The 14376-nt window shown below is 42.7% G+C and overlaps 1 protein-coding gene across 2 annotated transcripts in view; it reads left to right on the top strand.

Moving 5' to 3' along the window:
• Window positions 1-14376, top strand: part of plekhg2 (pleckstrin homology domain containing, family G (with RhoGef domain) member 2) — a 54652-nt gene that overhangs the window by 2626 nt on the left and 37650 nt on the right. Inside the window, exons 2-3 of one of the 2 annotated variants that reach the window (XM_076146181.1) lie at window positions 5768-5842; window positions 13267-13799. In XM_076146181.1, coding sequence (XP_076002296.1) covers window positions 5797-5842; window positions 13267-13799 — 579 coding nt within the window. In that variant the 5' untranslated portion in view covers window positions 5768-5796. Of the gene's footprint in view, window positions 1-5767; window positions 5843-10000; window positions 10264-13266; window positions 13800-14376 lie in introns of those variants that run through there. The other variant, XM_076146190.1, reaches the window with a different exon arrangement.

Below are 14376 nucleotides of genomic sequence, written 5' to 3'. Positions count from 1 at the left end.
AGCAACAGAACAGGGAATCTACGGCAAAGGTTCCCACACTTTTTCAGCTTGGGAGCTACTTTTAAAATGACCAGATGCTGCCCGGGCATCTAATATAAGATAAAATCAAAGTTGAAGGAAACTGTAGTTATTAGGTTATTTTAAAAGTAGCTTTTTTCCACGCCCATCGAGCAAAGATTCTGGTGGGAGTCAGACCCACAACCTTTGAATAAATGCTGATATGCTTGAATTGTCAAACATGCTGTGCTCTTTGAGCCGCACACCTGATGTTCCTGTTAGCACTTTACTTCTGCTTGGAAGTAATGGCAGCCCAGCTGGCTCTGTGGCACAATGGAGAGCGCTTTGGACTTCGAAGTAGTCACCATAGAAGTAATTAAAAGATTAAGACCTTTTCACCTAAAATTGTCATAGCAGATCATTGCAACATGTGCCAACAACAGAACCTGCCATGTGCTTCTGTGGCACCATAATCACCATGAGATGTCAACATACACACCAACTTGCTTTGAGTCCGACTAGAGCTGAACGACACATTACAGAATGGCCCAGCAGCAGCACAGATCACACATGGTCCAGTTCATTGCAGTCCATTGCTTATCTTTCTCACCAAAGTGAGCATTCTGTGGTTCTGTGGTTCTCCATGTCAACTGCACTTAAAAGAGTTTGTGTTTTTAAAATGTTGATTTCAATTACAGGCTCTTCCGTCCACGTTTGCAACGGTTTGGTAAAGAGGAAATCAAAACGCAGCCCAACCATGTGAAATATTTATAGGCATTTTCAATATGGAGCCCATGCAGGATAATTATGTGGGAGGATTGTTTCCCTGGAGACCAGTATTTGTCATTAACAATAATTAGTCCAGAAATGTAGCATAGCTTGAGGTTACACACAGACTGGAGTCTAGTCTGCGTGTGTGCGTGCGTGCGTGCGTGCGTGCGTGCGTGCGTGCGTGCGTGCGTGCGTGCGTGCGTGCGTGCGTGCGTGCGTGCGTGCGTGCGACTTTGTGTGGTGACAGATTTATACCGCAGTATTTTAGACCTCAACACCGTAGACAACGTGAACATGTGAACATGAACATGAAGGAAGATGTGACGTGTGTACTGCTGTAAACCAGGTGTGTGTGGTTTGTGAATCTCTACTCTCTTTTCATCACTACAATTTTTTCAAGTCATTTTGGGACGCTCAGGACAGCAGCATGGACCAATACAAAGACAGCACACTAAGTGAGACCACACACAGAGTATTGGCCTACTTGTTGGATGTGAACACAAGCCAATGTGATTGGGATTGTGCATCCAAGGACATGGACACACACACACACACACACACACAACGCACACACACGCACACGCACACGCACAGGCACACACAGCTCTACCATACACTTAAAAACATTGTAATATTAAACAAATAGACGAACGCACAAACATATAGCATAGAAGAAAAGAGGTGATTATTCTAATAGAGAGAGAGAGGGAGAGAGACAGAGAGGACAGAAGGCGTCTCTGTGTCCCTGTGTCTTTTAGATCGTCTCATCACTGCACTACTGGAAGTTTATAGCTACTGTCGCTGCGTTTATTTAGCCTGGACACTGTGTGTGGTGTGTGTGTCTTTGCTTGCCTGAGTGTGTGTCTGTGTATGTACAGCCTTTGTTGAGTAAACTAGCTTCCGTGACAAAATAAATGAATGGCTGTTATGTGTGTTTGTACTTTTCTCTGCTACCACCCTCATATACACAAAAGAGACGTGTATGTGTGTGTGTGTGTGTGTGTGTGTGTGTGTGTGTGTGTGTGTGTGTGTGTGTGTGTTTCTATGTCTGGGTCGGCCCACCTGACATTGTCTTATCTAAAATAGTGGGCAACAGGTACTGTGTGTGTGTGTGTGTGTGTGTGTGTGTGTTTTGTGTTTCCTCTCCCAAATCCCACCCTGTTGAACCTCTTGAACTTTTAACTTTGTTGTAATTCTCCTCTTCCGGCTATGGTTTCGTCTTCAGTGTCACAGCATCTCACACTGGTGTATGTATGATTTTTTTGAAATAGTATTTTTCAGAAATCTTTGAAACACGTGTTAAATGTAATATGTGTTTCTCAGATATTTAAAAAAGGATCAATTTTGTGAAAACTCTGTTCCATTTCGCTGAGCAAACATGCACTCACCAAGCCTAATAGGAATGCAGCCATATGTAATATTTGTGTTTGGAAAAGGTAATGCGTCATTTTGTCTGCCTGCCGTGCAGAACCAAGTGCTTCAATGTTTTTATTAGAGCAATTCTTTAATCATTAATACTGCAATTTTAATCAAGGCCTAAATTATGAATCATTACATTTCATTTGGTAGCTGGTTCTTGAAATTACAACCATCAGATGTTGCTAATTATGGTCAATTCACTAATAATAACCAACTTCAGGATGCAGCTTTAAGCAACAAATGTCATCATTCTAACTGAGTCTGGTCGGGCTTGCACCCACAACCTTTGAGTTTCTTTCTCTGTTTTCTAGAAGTCTAATGCGCTATCCATTGCCCACAGAGCCACACATTTGGTTATAGTTCAATGAGCTACAGTGAAATGGAACAAACATGGGTAAACTAAAGCATGTTAACAGGGTGCGACGACCCCTCACCTCTAAGCCTTCTTCCTTCAGCTCATTATTCAAATGTAGCTGACCCTAAATCAGGTAAAATAAAGTCAGATTTTCAGTTTCAGATTTTCTAGTTACGTTCTTTTTGCATTATGATGTCATGTAGTACACACACACACACACACACACACACACACATACACACACACACATGCACGCTGGGAATCTTTTACGCAATATGTGTGTCTACTGGTGTGTGTGTATACAGTCAAACCTCACTGTAACCTCAGAGGTGGTTAACCACAACATTGGACCTCATTCACTCATTATTATCTTGACATTTTGGCTCTCACAAAGTGAATTGTTGCAGCTTGACCATCTGGAGGCAGCACTTCCTGTTGCCATTACATTTTCAGCACATAACAGACAGGCTACTTTAGAGACTTTAGGGCGGCTTTGAGCTCCACCTCTTGTTTCTAACTAAGGCCTGCTACATACAGGATCTTAAAAAGAGATCTCTCTCAAGTGCCACTCTGTTAAGGACAATGTGAAATAATGGAATAACTTCATTTGCCTAAATCAGATTTATGAATTATGCCAGTGAAGTGGATTTACTCAATTTGTGCAATATTTCCTGGCAATGCCAACTTTGACACATGAATTCACAGCAATGACGAATGGCAGAATTGACCTCTGAGAGACAGAAGAAGCAACACAGAGCTGTAAGTCCTGTACGTAACACTGACATTGGCTTGTGCTGGATTGTAGTTGTGATATATAATTGAGTAGTTGTGTTCACAATGAGCATTTCTAAGGTAAACTATACAGCCCATTTGTTTCATAAAGCTCGACTCTGGTGGGACTCAAACTGACAACCTTTGAATCACTTTTTGAGTGCTTGTCTAGAAGTCCAAAGCACCACAGCACCACATGTACACCACGCTTGAAACCTTCAGTAAAGAAATAATTATCCAAACCATTGATTTCTGTATCATCTTTAAATGCCCACAATGTCTAAATTGTATTTTAAGGGGGGGAAAAAGGATTTCACGTCAGGTCTGATCACTGCTATTGATACAGTATGTGGACATGGAAGACTGTCAGATGTTATGATGTGTGTGTTTAGAGGACAAAGAGATGCTCTGTTTTGTCTCTAACTCAAGCTTTTGGATGTGTTTTCCTGCTTGGGTAGAATTCCAGTGCACCATCCATCACAGAGCCACACGCAAAACAGAATGGACTTTGTCTTTCTGTTCTCTCCCCAGCTCATTTTATCTGTCAGTCACGTCCTCGCCTCCTCCATCTTCTCTCTCTCTCTCTCTCTTTCTGTCAGCTTTCTCCCTCTTTTGCTCTTGCGATCGCTCCAATACTTTTCTCCCTCGCTCTGTTCACATGCTTCAGGGAAAGTGTGCATTCTACACTTGGATAAGCGCCCATGAGCATTTGCTTATGTTGCTGTGAGTACGGAAATGTTTGTGTGCGTGTGGGCATGCTCGAGTGTGTGTGTGTTCATGGCTCGAGCTCCTGGTTGTTACAGATTCCAACTGTCCCTGCAAGCCACAATCTGTCACCAAATGCTCGTTAGGAAGAAACCTGTGCACAATTTAAGAGAAGCAAGAAAGACAGTCAGACAGAAAGAAAGAAAGAAAGAAAGAAGCACTTTCTTTGGACTGTGTATTTGAGGTGTTTTTGTGAGCTGTGTGAGTTTCGGGTGTGTGTGTGTGAGAGAGAGAGTCAGAGGCCACATTTAAACTGCAGGGTTTGACACCAGTTTTCTGACACCTGTGTTTACACAGTGTAAAACAAATTGTTGCTTCCTAATATGTCTGAAAAGTCCACAGCTCTGCATGTTTGAAAGGTTTGACAAAAGGTTTCAACTGTCACCAAACATACTTAGGGAGCATGCCTATGTTCCCTCAGCCATATGTTCCCTCAGCCCTATGTTCCCAGAGCCCTATGTTCCCTCATTTCTAAGATTTTTCTAAAATTAGGCCGTATGTTCCCTCAGCCCTATGTTCCCTCATTTCTAAGATTGTTTTCAAAATAAGGCCCTATGTTCTCTCATTTCTAAGATTTTTTTCAAAATTAGGCCCTATGTTCCCTTAGCCCTATGTTGCCTAACCCTAACCCTTACCCTAACCCTAACCCTAACCCTAACCCTAACCCTAACCCTTAGAAATGAGGGAACATAGGGCCTAATTTTGAAAACAATCTTAGAAATGAGGGAACATAGGGCTGAGGGAACATATGGCCTAATTTTGAAAAAAATCTTAGAAATGAGGGAACAAAGGGCTGAGGGAACATAGGGCCTATTTTTGAAAGAATATCTTAGAAATGGGGGAACATAGGGCCTAATTTTGAAATAATCTTAGAAATGAGGGAACAAAGGGCTGAGGGAACATAGGGCCTATTTTTGAAAGAATATCTTAGAAATGGGGGAACATAGGGCCTAATTTTGAAATAATCTTAGAAATGAGGGAACATAGGGCTGTGGGACCATTGGGCTGAGGGAACATAGGGCTGACCCCCTTACGGCAACCTGCACATCTGCAAACTAGGAGTGCTACATTTCAGCACACGCAAAGGCAGGAAATCTGTAGGAAAGTGTATTCATGAGTATTCATTGTAAGATCTTGTTACTGGGGAGACGCAAATTGAAAACCTTTGAACCGCTTAAGATATCTGCAGAGAAACCAGCAAACAAACTACAGGTATTTAACCAGCAATCTGCACACTTGCTAGGCACCTGGCATGTTACTGACGACTGTTTGTGTGTGTGTGAGACAGACTGACAGAGTGAGCGAGAGACCCCCTCCTCCCTCAGCTGATCCACATCTTTCCCTTCATCAGCTGCAAAAACACATTGTCATACCATGGACTAATTAGATCAATTGATGAGTCTGTAGGAGGACCCATAAACACATATGCATACACATTCACACATACACACAGCAGAGAGCAAAGAGAAGAGATGACAATCTTGTCTTTTGGCCAAAGATTACATCTGTCCTCGCAGAGTCAAACAAAGACAGGGATTGAAGTTTTTACCTCCTACATCAGCATCTGTTCTTTCTGAGTTCCCGGGCCGTGACAGAAAGACAAAAAATGAATGATGCACAAAATCAAAGGAGCAAATAAGATCAACTGCCCAGTTTATTGATTTTGCTTTTCTCTTGTTTCCTCCTCAGGTTTCCACTTCCTGTGACATCATCACACCATGCCTGAGGGGTTGCGTCAGGGCCAGAGATCCAATAACAACACAGGTGAGAGGGATAGGGCTTCGCTTAACTTGTGGGACACGAAACATTGATCACCATGGCTACTGATTGGGACTTGGCTCAGCCAGCTGTTGCGTCATGTTGTGGGCTGTTAATACAGAAATGCAAAAGTTATTGTGTCCTATTCTTGTCGCAGATTGGATGGATAGAAATTCAAGATCATATTTTCATACCATAACTATAATTCCTGAACCAGTTTTGCTCCTAGTCAGGACGGGTTCCGATGTTTCTGAAGCCTACTTGGTCTGGCAGCTTCAGCTTAGGTTCATCACATTTCAGCTCTTCCCTTCGTGGGGTTTGCTGTTGTCTCCTGTAGATGTCTTTGTCTCGCAGTGGTGCAGTGGTGCAGTGTGGATCTTCACAGTGGGAATGTGAGGGAGACCTCACTGGATAAACCACACAGTTCCCGTTGTAGATACTGGAGGTCTGGGTGAAGCAGCTGCTGATTTAGTTCTGAACTTTGGGTCTTTAAGTGTCTTTTTAGTTGAGCAGAAGTAGAATTTTCCAAAATGAAGTGTGGAGTAATTTTCTGGAATGAAGTGTAATTTCGAATTTCCATTGCTGAATCATAACATCAACAAACTGTAATTATACACTAAAATACACTTTGTGCTTACTGATCAGAGCTCCTGTTACCTTCAATAAAACTTTAGACTGGTTTAGCATAGTAATCTGCTATTATATATAACTGCGGGCACACACACACACACACACACACACACACGCACACACACACAGCTTGGTAATGATATGTAATTATGCAGGGCCACCGTGCTGTTTAGATGCTCTGCTGTTAAATTGGCTTCCATAGTTAGCATTTACACACACACACACACACCGTAAGCATAAGCCACTCTCCATAGAGGCAAGAGATTTGTATGTAAACACACACACGCATGCACACTTCTGATTTGATTCATGTTTGCAGAACAGGAATTCAGAGGAAATCACACACACACACAGATACACACACATACACACGCACACACAGACAGTAATATACTAATTGTACCGGATGTTGTATGGTTTGTGGTTAGCCGATAAAGTATAGAACGGATTCTACCAGCCACCCATGCACACACACACTGGGAGAAAATGGGGGGTTAGAGAGGGAGAGAGGGAGAGAGAGAGTGCAAGAGCAAGAGCGAAATGCCACAGGAGATATGTTGATTATAACCATAGAAAAGAACGAAGCAGAAAATGGAGCGGACGCCCAAGATAAGGGCAGCTGAAGAAAAAAAAAATACAAAATGAATAGTAGAACAGAAATAGAGGAGGAGGAGGAGGAAGACTGGTCTCAAGATCTATGCAGTGGGTCCAAAGGAGGGGCAAGAAGAAAGGTGGGACAAGAAAAAGCAGGGGCAGAGTAGAAATGAAAGGAAGGGGATGAAAATGGATGTAGAGGGAGGAATGCAATGGAAAGTGTGGAAAATGGGTGACATGGCAGGAGAGAGTGGGAGTGGAGGGCAGGGGGAGAGGAGGAAGGACGGGAAAGGAGGGGGGAAGAAGGGAGAGAAGGGAAAATGTGGAGATGATGAAGGGAAATGAGAGAATCAGAGCGAATCAGCAGGCAGAACACAATCAGTCAATAAGAGGTGAAGCAGTGATGTGAAAGTAGTAGACTGTTGATGGGAGTTCACTTCAGACTGCAGGAGTGCATGAGGAAACGTATGAGTGCATCTGTGTGTGTGTGTGTGTGTGTGTGTGTGTGTGTGTGTGTGTGTGCGTCTCATTATTTTGGCACAGAGTTGTGAAGGGGGCAAAGGTCACATTGGTCACCACTGGACTGTAAACTATGATGTGAGGAGACCAGCTTCCTGTCTCTGTGTCCATTAACACGTCACTTTATCTGTGCTTCAGCCTGAGACTCACACACACACACACACACACACACACACACACACACACACACACACACACACACACACACACACTCACACACACACACACACACACACACACACACACACACACACACACACACACACATGCATACAAAAACACACTGCAAAGACAAAATGTGAATGTGTAATCTAGAGTGAAACTGATTTATATTTCATGAAGAAGCAAACGAGAGTCTGTTTCGGTTACACAGTCAACTTCAGCAAGTTTGCTGACAAGGAAGAATTCAGACTGAAGTCTTTGAAGTGAAAGGGACAGTATTTACAGTCTCCTCTCTCTCCCTCCACGTCTTTGATGTGGTTGGAGGATCGTCGTCTCAATTGAAATGCCTTTTCATCTTTGCCCGGCTTGCTGAGGCATACAGCCTGTCTGCTGGGTAGTGATGTTTTGCATCAGGTTGCCCAGGGATGTTTCTGACTACACAGCTGGAACTTTATTAATCTGTAAACGGCAAGCATCTGGAAATGTGCAAATCCCTCAATAACAAACACACAGAGAATCCATTTGAAACTGAAGGGACTACCAACTGCACAAAACTTGTGGCTGTCTTACATTTATGTTCTATACTGTTTTCAGCTTGACCCCCACTCCATCACTGCTGTTACAGTTTGGACTGCTACTACTCACAGTTTGCCCATTTTACAACCGTTTTTTCACTACAGGCCTAAATCTGAATCACTCACAAAAAAGCATGTAGTACCCTGACTAATACTCTAATGAAGACATGATAAGGAGTCGGCATGACTAGGTTTACTACTCCTTCAGGACGTTCTGTTTTCAGTCATGTCTGTCTGTGACAAAGAAGTGACTGACAGACTCCATTGAATCTTGGTGGGCAGGTTGGACACGATCCAGGGAATAACCTGTTCAAACGTTGTGTTTCAGTCTATAAATTTTGGACCACAAGCCATTGAATCATTATTCCCTGCATAGAGGACACGCATATTTTCTATATTTTCTGCCATTTGTAATTTCTTCCACAGCGGTATACTTACAATTTTTTTGAATTGTCACAAAACCGTACATGTAGAATGCCTGGACCAAGTCGGGTAAAGGTTTAATCTTTGTTTTCTAATATTTCTTACAGTTTTGCTATAATTGGCGTCGGTGTGGCTCCTTTTTCCAATAGTGCTGTATCTCATGAATTCAGCTGTCCACAGTCCACTTAGTGGACACATACACTCAGTATTAATGCAAAAAATACAACATACTGGCATATGTATTTCCCCCTTACACACCTGATGGCAGCGCTATTTGTCGGACATGGTTGAATCTAAAGTTTGTTGGTTTGTCATTGGGGTGAGGAGGGGGATCATGGTCTTGGACTAGACTTGGTCTAGTCATGTACATGTGTTGTGTTAGTCTGTTTTTCTCTGTTGGCTGTTGACAGGTTTGACTTAGTGTCTTCTTGTTGTTTAAAACTGTGTGTGTGTGTACTCGTAGATGTGTGTTTCTGTGTGTGAGAGAGTTCTAGTCTGCCCATCTGTGGGTATTGCTGAAATGTTGACTTTAAAGTTACATTCCCCCCCTTTACCATCAGGTTTGACTTTTCATTGCCTCTATTCAAACATTTGCTGCACAGATTCATCACGCTGCTCCTAGTTTATCCTGTTTCTTTGCTGACTCACTCACACACCCACGTTTCTTTTCATATTGTAGCAATCAGTATTGCGCTAATAACACATTATGAGAACTTGTTGAATTTCCAGTGAGAAAGATGTTTGTGTCTTTGTTCTTGGAGAACTCAAACCGTCTACGCTGACACATGAGTTCATATATTTTCAGGTGGAATTCCCCTTTAAGTACAAGCTATCAAACTATAAGGTACAGTGGATTCCAGCGTGTGTGTAATTACAGTGATAAGATGTGAGTGAAGCTCATCACTGTCATTATGGAAGGACACTGACACAATACCTCAAAGCAACATGCCAACAAGGCCAATGCTGGAATATTTGGGAGAGAGAGAGAGAGAGAGAGAGAGAGAGAGAGAGAGAGAGAGAGAGAGAGAGAGAGAGAGAGACTCATATACCTCCGTCGAGACCCAATAATCCTCCAATCTCTTGTTGTCATGTTGTTGTCATGTCATCTTATAAGATAAGGTTTTCTCTGTAGGTTTGAATAGATTTCCAAAATGGCAGTGAGTGACTAAAGCAGCCTCCACTCTGTTTGTACAATAATATGTGAAAAACATAACCAGTGTTAGCCAAACCACATCCTGTATTCACGTCAGGTACACACCCTCTCTCTCTCTCTCACACACACACACACACACACACACACACACACACACACACACACACACACACACACACACACACACACACACACACACACACACACACACACTGAGCCAATAACAGGAAACCTCGCTTGCTGAAAGACGTTTCTTGCTTCATCAAAGTTTCACTCTGTATGATTGTCTTTCTGTGACAGCTTGCAGTGAACAGTTTGTAGTGTTTATAATGAGCGACATTAAACAGTGGGATACAAAAACCCTGCAAACTGTAAGTAATTTAAACTCTGCAGTGTCTTCTGGTGTGTGTGTGTGTGTGTGTGTGTGTGTGTGTGTGTGTGTGTGTGTGTGTGTGTGTGTGTGTGTGCGTGTTTCTGCTGCTTTAGATAAACTTAAGATCGGAACTTAGGGCCCTGCCATGGTGAGATGGAGGAGCTTTTTGGTTTATCAGAGCTGAAATTGGCTTTATTTGTCTTCTGCAATGTTTTGCACTGAGCCTTCAAAATAAAACTCTCAAAATCAGGTTATTCTTGTCATTAATTTAGACTCACTAAACTTGTTTTTGCAGATTGGCCAAGATGGTGTTGGATGAATGATGAATTCATCAATTTCCCTCATTCAGCACTAGATGTGTTGTCAAGTTGGTTTGACTGCAAAAGATTGTACTGGACAATTAAGTTGGCTCAATTATCAGCTATCATATATTAGAAATATTTATCTCATTGACTAATTGGGAATAAACTGCATATGCACACAGGAAGAGAAACAGATGTTTGCCGAGGATGCATGAAGTGCGTGTGTATGTTGAATTACAAGGCTCATTATAAAGCAATACGTTGATTGGTTAATCTGAAAGGTCAATCTTCTTTCTTTCTTTCTTTCTTTCTTTCTTTCTTTCTTTCTTTCTTTCTTTCTTTCTTTTGTTCTTTTGTTCTTTTTTTCTTTTGTTCTTTTTTCTTTCTTTCGTTCTTCTTTTCTTTCTTTCGTTCGTTCGTTCGTTCGTTCGTTCGTTCGTTCGTTCGTTCGTTCGTTCGTTCTTTGTTTGTTCTTTCTGTCTGTCTGTCTGTCTGTCTGTCTGTCTGTCTGTCTGTCTTCTTTCAGCAGTCACCGTGTTTACATCACTAAAATCTTTGAGTGAAGTAATGGTGGTTTGTGTTGGAGCAGTGCCAGAGCTGCTACAGCAGAGAGTAATGAAGTGATAAGTATAGACAGAATAATGACTCACGTTGCTCGCACATTAATATGAAGCTGGTTTCTGTCCGTAAATTCATTTTGATAGTTACAGTGTTTGTTCTCCCCAACCTCGACTATTGCAGTTCCCACACATCTAATGGTGCTTTGGAACCTAAGGCTTGGTTCTACATTAGCAACATGTTCACTGAGTACCAATCATGAAGCTTGGAAAATACTTCTGGAACTGTACTTCTGCTACCACAGTGGTTCGAAACAAAGTAAAGTTCTTGAGTGAAAAAGTTCTTGCTGGCATTTCAAATGCTGTGGTGGGAGTGATACACACACATACGTACACACACACACACACACACACACACACACACACACAGCCAGCAGCAGCACTTATGACCTTATTTAGACATGACATCTACACACGCTTCAGTTTTGAGTCAATCATAGTCAATCGGGTGAGGATTTGTGGAGCTTGTCTATTTTTATCAGTCCATCACACTTTTGCTCAAACCCTAAATCTTCAATCTTTGTCATTGCAGCAGTTTGAATCAATTTAAAAGAAGCTGTTAAACCAAATCCATCGTTCACCCTCTGGAAGATTTGATTGAGTCTTTTACAGAGCAGCACATTTTATGGATGTCACTTAGGGTTTTTCCAAATTCTGCTTCATTAGATTCATGTGGGATCAAACGTTTTACCGCAGCACACTTATGAGGCTGGAGCGCTTTGTGACTTACTGTAGCAGCTTATGCAGCTTTTCTTAAAATTTAAGCAAGGTAATATCACCTTAAGGGAAAGAAGGTCGGTTCTTATAGCTATGTATGGAAAATGCTCTCATTTAACACAATCTGGAAGGAAATTCCTTCTTCCAGGATGTCTGGAGTTTTAACACTAACACATTTTAAATACCTTTTTTGCCCCGTCTCTGAGCGCTAATAAACGGTGAGAACAGGTGAGGCTTGAGCTGGAAACAGTGAGAAAGTGAGATACGTCAGGGCAGAAACATCCAGCACAAACACTCAGGAGCTAACCAGCAGCTTGAAACTCCATTATTCATCTTCTTATTTAGCTCAGTAGAGCAGTCAGTCCTAAAACGGGACAATTGTTGTGGTTAAGGAAATTATGACAACAAAAGCAAGTGTGACTCATGATAAGTGTTCACTTGATTAGAGACACCTGTTACGTCAGAACAATCTAATATGGCTCACTCGCTATGAATTATACTTTTGTGAAGACGATAATGTCAATTCAGTTCAATAGTAAATGCTGTGTTAAGAGGCCACTGAGTGTAGATCACCACCAAATTTCCTATTTTCATGAGGAAGTGTGTGTGTGTGTCACAATTGCAGTGCAAGCGCGTCTGTCTTTCACACGGCTACTTTCCAGCTGCTAGCAGGTTAGGAACAGAGGAAGTAAAGGAGCTCCATGAGAGTGAACTTTAAGAGGACTCACTCCTGCAGAGACCAGACACTCTCACTCTCCCATCTCACTAACATCAGGAAAGACTGAATGCAAGTGAATTACAGCTGATATGGGAACTGATATGGGAATTCTCAGAATAACAAGGAATGTGAAGGGAAATTGTGAGTGATATGTGGACAGACAGAAATGTAAGATATGGAAGGTATAGTATTAGTAAAATAAGTAAAAACATTGTTTTGTTTTCTATGAGATTAATATGATGTGAATTCATGAGTGAGAGTTTGACACACTGAAAATGTATACAGAAAAAAAACTTTTTGTGCTTTTTGAGTGTTGGATATCAACATTTTGTAAATGTTCACACTAAAGATGCTTGGTTCAGCTGGTTTGGGTGGAGAATCAGCCATGTGGATAAATGTAACTGATAATGTAAAACATCAGTAGCTCTCCGACACTTTTATTATGTCAAATTAGCTCTCAGAGGAAAAAAGGTTGGAGACCCCTGTAGTACAGTTATCTGTCATATTTCTAGACCATGACACCAATTCATCAAAAATTCCTTAAAAACATGAATTGTCGAACAATCCACCCACGAGAAAGAAAAAGGAAGCAGACTGTGTGACCTGACCTTCTCTTTCTCTCTCTCTCTCTCTCTCACTCTCTCAAGCTGCCAAGCGTCCCTCCTCAGTCTCATCTCTAAGTGGGATTGTGGGTAGGATGATGTCATCAGGTGAGCGAGGAGCCTCCTCGTCCTGCACCTCTGTCAACACAGTGTGCTCGGATGGTGAACGCCCGGCCTCTCTCTCCCTCTCCTCCTCCGCCTCCTCCGTCTCCCTGCAGGACACCTCCCACTCCTCCTCCTCCTCTTCCTCCTCTTCGCTGCCTTATGGTGCCGTGCCGACCTACAACGCCGCTTTGTCCTCGTCCTCCTCTACCCCGAAGAGGAACGGCTCGGACATCAGCCTGGACCTAATGCCGCTCGTCACCTTGCAGGGAGGCAGAGGGGTTTCCGGGGGAGGGGGAATTGGGGTGTGTGTTGCCAAGGTGTCCAGTGACCACGCCCCCAATGGCCATGTGACCAGTCCCGCACCGGTGGCAGCAATGGTGACACCCAGGCAGCTTTCACGTCTGGAGCGAGTTGTGCTGGAGATCGTGGAGACGGAACAAGCCTACGTCAGAGATCTGAAAAGCATTGTGGAGGTAAGAGAGAGAGGAACCTGCAGTAGAACCTCAAGTAGAACCTGAAGTCCAACACATACAAAAGAAACTGACAGTCAAAACTGATACAACATTTCGCGGTGTGTGTGCGTGTGTGTGTGTTTGGGCAGGGCTGGTTCTAGATTTACTGGCCAGGTGTGAATACCCTCAGGTCAGAGACACTTACGCAGTCACACACACACATGCCATGACTAGACAGATGTTTCCAGCAGTTTCCTCCCTGAGACCATCACATCTCCTCGACATTCCAATTAATTAATTAGCAAGAGATCTGAAGACGTTTTTACATATTTAAAATGTAATATTTTATGGTGCATTCCGGATAACATCTATCAAACTGTGTGTTATTTGTGTTTGGCTTTAGACAGTGTATGTTTGTGTGTATGTGTCCATGAGTGTCTTTCCTCTATCTCTCCTATCGGAGTGTGAAACATCCTTTTGAAGTAAAACAGAGAATTTACTAATGCTTTCATCCTCTGCCATGCCTAACCACCCCCCCCCCCCCCCCCCCCCCCCCAACCCACCCCCACCGTTACACACACACACACTCATTTCTAAC

The sequence above is a fragment of the Genypterus blacodes genome, unplaced genomic scaffold (assembly GCF_046128005.1).
Source record: "Genypterus blacodes isolate CSIRO-AG114 ecotype Tasmania unplaced genomic scaffold, CSIRO-AGI_Gbla_v1 ptg000003l_1, whole genome shotgun sequence".
In the NCBI taxonomy this organism is placed as follows: Eukaryota; Metazoa; Chordata; class Actinopteri; order Ophidiiformes; family Ophidiidae; genus Genypterus; species Genypterus blacodes.
This window is presented reverse-complemented; position numbering and strand designations above follow the sequence as displayed.